The sequence below is a fragment of the Ceratotherium simum genome, chromosome 13 (assembly GCF_057802395.1).
Source record: "Ceratotherium simum simum isolate JZ-2026a chromosome 13, ASM5780239v1, whole genome shotgun sequence".
In the NCBI taxonomy this organism is placed as follows: domain Eukaryota; kingdom Metazoa; phylum Chordata; class Mammalia; order Perissodactyla; family Rhinocerotidae; genus Ceratotherium; species Ceratotherium simum.
The window spans coordinates 30,013,587-30,020,002 of NC_141912.1; the positions used below are offsets into that span (position 1 = coordinate 30,013,587).

Here is a 6,416-nt window from a genome sequence, read left to right on the forward strand (position 1 = left end):
AGATAGGAATTCCCCAAGGGGTATTCTGTCATGTTGCAGGTATAGAAATGTATCCTGTTTATTTTTACAACAATCCCTCTCAGACCCAGGGGACACACTCCCTCAGGATTTGTATGTCTGGAGATCTCTGGCTCATAAAAGGCAGGCAGAATTTTAGAAATAGAGAAAGAAGTGTTTGAAGATGAAGAGTTTATGCTACAATCCCAATATGAACTATCACTTCAAATATTTTTCTACCATTTTTAATTATTTATATTAATCATTTAATGGTTATATATTCCCACTGGGAATATAAACCTGAAAAGCTTTCTTATCTATGAATTTGAACACTCAGTCAGGTAAGAGAATGAAATAGGAGACAGGTGGAACAGTTGCCGATATATTTTGTCTGCTTGCTAGTATTAAAGTTTAATACCCAGGATTCAGAGCTAGTTTTTTCATGTCTGATGATGGACTTCTAATTGTTTTTGCAAATTATGGATGCTCTTTACTTCCTACAATTTTATTGCCATATCCCATTCTCAATTCAATGGGATTGAACATGCTTGGTTCTCTAGATATTCTCCAAAGTAAATACATAATCTCCAAATAATGAAATTTCAGAAATTGCAGTGTAATAAATCACTTAGCGTGGACAAATCTGATTGCTAATTTTCTTTAAATGTTAGGAAAAATTTTCCCTAAATTAACATTTTTATTTTTTTATTGAGGTTATATTGGCTTATAACATTGCATAAATTTTAAGCGTAGTTTATTTTATTTCAGTTTCTGTATAGTCTGTAGTGTGTTCACCACCAATAGTAGAGTTTTATCTGTCACCATGCTTATGTGCCCCATTATCCTTTTTGCCCTCCACCTACCCACTTCTCCTCTGGTAACCTTTAATCTATTAACCTATCTATGTGCTGCTATTTTTCTTTTTTTTTTTTTTTTGATGAGGAAGATTGGCCCTGAGCTAACATCTGCCAATCCTCCTCTTTATACTGAGGAAGACTGGCCCTGGGCTAACATCCATGCCCATCTTCCTCTACTTTATATGGGACGCTGCCACAGCATGGCTTGACAAGCGGTGTGTCGGTGCACGCCCGGGATCCGAACCGGCGAACCCCGGCCCGCGGCAGCGGAGTGAGCACACTTAACCGCTTGTGCCACCGGGCCGGCCCCTCTATGTGCTTCTTAATCCCAAATTAATTGACAGTACAATTTTTTTTTGTGGGTCAGAGAACCAAAAATTCTATTTGACGTATCATTTTCATCCTGAACAGGAGTGGCAAATTTTAACAATATATAAAACACACATGGATATCAAAGAAAACTTCTCTGAATTGCTTGAAACCAGCCTTTCATGGAGGCGTAGTAGAGGCTAGATAATTTTTCAAAATTTCCTCCAACTATAAAGCTTAGAATCTCATCGGCTCCCTAGAAGTGTTCCCTAGTCAAATTACTCTTTTGTTCTTGTCATGTTGAATCTTCTTTTTCTTTTAGGGATTTTTCAAGTTTTGCATGATTCCCCTTCTATGGGAAGCACTCCAATATCTTCATCCATATCAGGTTTCCTTATACTTATTATTACTCTCTCCCTGTCTATTTTTTTTTTTAAGTAAAAGCCCTTCAGGTGGTTTCTTACTAGGTCAAGAGATAGCAGGGTGCTGGGGTACTTAAAAATTTGCCCTCTGTTAGGGGTGGCTTAGGAAGATGAAAGGAAAGTTGTATCAGAAGGTAGATGTTCACAAGTCAGAGAGACGGTATACTGGCAACGTGCTGTGAATCCCTAGGAGAAAGAAAAATATTAGTGATTAACTTAATGTAAAAAATACTTGAGCCACAGTCCATAACCAACATGTAACCCTAATATTTAATAGTTTAATGGTCCAAATACTTACAACCTCTGAGGTTGGGGCTATGTAAAACAACAATGTTCTCCCTCAAAATATTGTTATCTATGTGGGAAAATCCTAGGCTGAAAAGACTCTGATTCCCATCAGAGAGAGTATTTCATATATTATTTTGTCTTTTTTTAAGTGATGCTGAATCAAACATCAGTTACTGAATTTCTCCTCCTGGGAGTAACAGACATCCAAGTACTGCAAACTTTTCTCTTTGTGGTTTTCCTTGCAATTTACTTTGTCACTGTGGCTGGGAATGGAGCCATCCTGATGATTGTCATGTCTGATTCAAGACTCCATTCACCTATGTATTTCTTCCTGGGCAATCTGTCATGTCTAGATATCTGCTACTCCACAGTGACACTGCCAAAGATGCTGGAGAACTTCCTCTCTACACACAAAGCAATTTCTTTCTTGGGATGCATAACCCAGCTTCACTTCTTCCACTTTCTGGGCAGTACTGAGGCCATGTTGTTGGCCGTAATGGCCTTTGACCGCTTTGTGGCTATCTGCAAACCACTTCGTTACCCTCTTATCATGAATCATCAGCTCTGTACTCAGATGGCTGTCACTATCTGGACCATTGGCTTTTTCCATGCCCTGCTGCACTCCATAATGACCTCTCGCTTGGACTTCTGTGGTTCCAACCATATCCATCACTTCTTCTGTGATGTTAAGCCATTGCTGGAGTTGGCCTGTGGGAACATCGAGCTCAACCAGTCACTGCTCAATACTGTCACAGCGACACTTGGCATGGCCCCATTCTTTCTAACACTTCTCTCATATTCCTACATTATCATCTATCTTTTTTTCAAGACCCACTCTTGCAGCATGCTTCACAAAGCACTGTCCACTTGTGCCTCCCACTTCATGGTAGTTATTCTTTTCTATGCTCCTGTTGTCTTTACCTATGTTCGTCCTGCTTCAGGCAGCTCCATGGACCAGGACCAGGTCATTGCCATCACGTACAGTGTCGTCACTCCTGTGCTAAACCCACTGATCTATACTTTAAGGAATAAGGAAGTAAAGGGATCCTTGAGTAGAGTGATCAGAATGAGGCTCTAACTTGAAGAAATCTGCAGAATTCTTCTGAGGCATAAATAAACAGGCAATGAGAAAGTTGAGATGCGAAATTGTACTGCTTCTCAAATTGTTTACAATATGTATAACAGAGGGAACTGAAAAAGTGAAAAATAAATGGGAATGACCATTCCAGTTGTGTCAAACAACGCATTCCTAGGTAATATATGGAAAACTTGAACAAATGGGGAACTAGCCATGGAATCCTAATGTTAAATTTGTTTTTGGAATATCAGTTGATGAAACTTATTTGTTATGTATTTTTATGTGTTCTTGAATGAAATCAGGTATAGAAATATGGCTATAGTATCCATGTATTTGGTAGTTGGATAATACTGAGGCCTGTTTACCTGTGTGATCCCTCTAAGTTAAAATTTTAATACAAGCAATGAAATTATTATGCTTTTATATACTAAAGATTTGAATTTAAGGCTATGATTATTCAATTGGAAAAGTAAATGTTAACTCACATATGAGTTAAAGGAAATTTTTAAGCAGTATGTCATGATTTCTTTTTCTCTAAGCAGGGAGGCAAGTAAGTAATTAAACCAGATAATATAACAATCACTAATTAACAGAGATAAAATAACCAATGGTTTATATAAGAGTTTTGGAACCTCTATGTCCATAGATGTTTTATAAGTCAACTGGACAAACTTTCAAGGATTACTGGAAAATATTGTTAAAAGAAGACGCAGTTTGAAAAAAAACCTCAGGAACCCCTTTCTAGCTCTTTAGTGTGTTATTTTCTCCTCAGTCTTTGGTCATGGAAAATTATGAGTTTGAAAACACTTCCTATTTTTTTTGTTTTGTTTTTCTACTTCAATACTTATTTTCACAGAGTGTGATGTGCTATAATACAATATAACACCAATGAAATGTAAAGAATTCATCAAAATTTTGTCTTGTTTGTCTTACTCATCATCAAACTCATACTAAGTTAAAGCTATTAAATCATAATTGCTGGGGTATTTATGGAGCAAATACACAGGAATACTATGTTCCTTATTTTCTAAGATTCTAGAAATGGTTGCTGGGTCTTGAAGGACGGTAGGTGCCAGCATTATACCTATTTAGAGGTACAGACAGACAAGACTACGAAAGGATACTTTGAGTTCATAAACTGACTGTTCAAAGTCTCTGCATGCACTCTTGCAAACCCAAAAAATTTGGTTCTACGCTCACCCCCATGCTTCTTCTATCTTCTAACTCTACCCTCTTTTGTCCCTCAATTCCAGTTTTGTTTATAAAAGAATATGTGTGTGGAGAAGGCATCTTCTACCTTGAACTGTCTCAGACCAGCATTTCTGTTGATCACAATTTTTTAAGTAATCCAGGCTGTACGGATGCTGTGACCTATAGAGGAGCACATGGCTTCTGGTTATTTTTTGCTTCATAGCACCAAAACGTAGAAACTTAAAACATGTATTTAATTAAATAGCATTATTCTATGGGTTAGAAATTGGGAAGAAAACAGCCAGGAAGAGTTAACTCTGCTTGATAGTGTCTCCAACCTCAGCTGGGATGACTTGAACAGCTGGGCATGGGATAGCTGAGAGATGACAAAGTCTCTCTCTCTATTTCTCTTTCTTCAGTTTCTCCATGTGTCTATCAAGTGCTTTCAGCAGGGAGGCCTGAGGGTAAACTTTTTACATGGGGGCCAACAGACCAAGGCAAAGCTACCAGTCATCTTACAGACAAACACAAGGACCAGTATTAACATCACTTTTACCATACTCTATTGCTCAAAATAGTCACCAGCCAACCAAGCTTCATAGAGAGAGCATATAATCCCTACCTCTCATTGGAAAGAGTGTCAAAGATGTTGTGAACCTCCTTAATCCACCACTGTCCTAACTCTGACTAGTAATAGTTTACATTGTCCCCACATACAAAGTACACTTACTCTCCCTCCAAATAATCCTAAAATCTCATCCCATAATAGCATCAGTTCAAAGTCTAGGTCTTTTCATCTAAATCTGGTCAAAGTAGAGATGGGGCTTCTCGGGTATGGTTCCTCAAGTATGGTTTTTTTGATCTGAAGAACTTTGAACTAAAGAGTCAAGTTATCTGCCCATCACACACTCAACACACAATGGTAGGATAGTATAGGATGACCACAATAGAAAATCTCATTCCAAAAAGGAAAATATGAGGCACATAATGGAATGTAGGAGTTGTGAATTCCAACTAGGGACATTTTTCTAGCTCTGTCCCATGAAGCCCAAGGTGATGAAATTGAAAATGATAATGCCAATGACATTCTTTTAAAAATGTTTTAGGGTCTTAACGATTCTTATTGTGATTTACTCAGTTAGATAAATGCCATACTCAAAAATCTCTGTGAGGCAGGCCTTTCTCTGGCTGGGACTAAGAGTCAGGTTATTGTCACACAACAATCTTAAAATTCCTAGAAACAGTTTCATGTAGTTATCTATACGTATATACGAGGCAAGTCCTCAAGATTCTTAGGGGCTTTCTGCTCCAGCATAGAGCATCTAGGAAGCCTGAGCTTGTGATTTTTAGAAGCTATTCTAGGATTCCCTTTTATTTTTCTGAGGTTTCAATAAAGGATCTTACACGCACATCCTTGAGATCTTTGCCTAAAGCTATGTTTTACTAAAAAGATAAGACAAATAATGATCTACGTTATATTTACCTCCTATCAAACTAATTCTACAATAGCTTCTTCTATAAGCTACAACTTGATTTAAGTTGCACTACGGGGAATTCTGGGATGGCTTGTTTGCCTGCTTACGGAAAGGAAGTACAGGGGACATCAGTTGCCTTTCTCACAGCAAGTGTAGGGAAAGCAATGTCAGTCTCTGCAGAAGATGCTAAGAAAAGGAGATGCTCAGAGTTCTCACAAAGAAGGATCATGAAGGCATGATGAACGCACTGGGGAGGAAGGGCGAGAGGAGCTCATTCTTGAACACACTCTGCAAACTCCCAGAATTGACTAAGGGACACTTCTGGGAGGCTAACCTCAAGGTCAAGTTTGGTAACCCTTTATATCATTGTGGGTTTGGTCACATATACACTCCACTTTGCATCAGTAATTCTACTTGGAAAAGAAAACACAAATTCCCATGAGTCTCCCATGTTGCTAGGATATTTCACATGCCAGAGCCCAGTAATGTTACTGATTATCTGTTCCCCACACCCCACGCCAGCATCTTAGACTGCTTACATACAAGGAATCTTTAACAACAGTATCCCATGAACCTAACTTGGAATATTGTTTTATTGCATATCTTACAAAGCTTCTTGAGAATTACTAATTCATTTTCACACCAAAAAGATGGTATTCTAGACAGCAGGAATTCACCAAGATATATCATAGCTTTTTGTGTTTTTTATTGGAAAGTTACAGAGCCCTGCCATTTAGCTTTTTTCTTCACTAGACTATAAGCTAGAAGCAAACAATATCCAGGGCAGGTAGTATATCTT

The 6,416-nt window shown here is 38.1% G+C and overlaps 1 protein-coding gene across 1 annotated transcript; it reads left to right on the forward strand.

The window, feature by feature from the left end:
* Window positions 1-2,003: 2,003 nt before the first annotated feature.
* Window positions 2,004-2,951, forward strand: LOC101401636 (olfactory receptor 12D1-like). Its single transcript, XM_004441715.2, has one exon. The coding sequence runs from the start codon at window positions 2,025-2,027 to the stop codon at window positions 2,949-2,951; it is 927 nt and encodes a 308-aa protein (XP_004441772.2). The 5' UTR covers window positions 2,004-2,024.
* The last annotated feature ends 3,465 nt before the right edge of the window (window positions 2,952-6,416 follow it).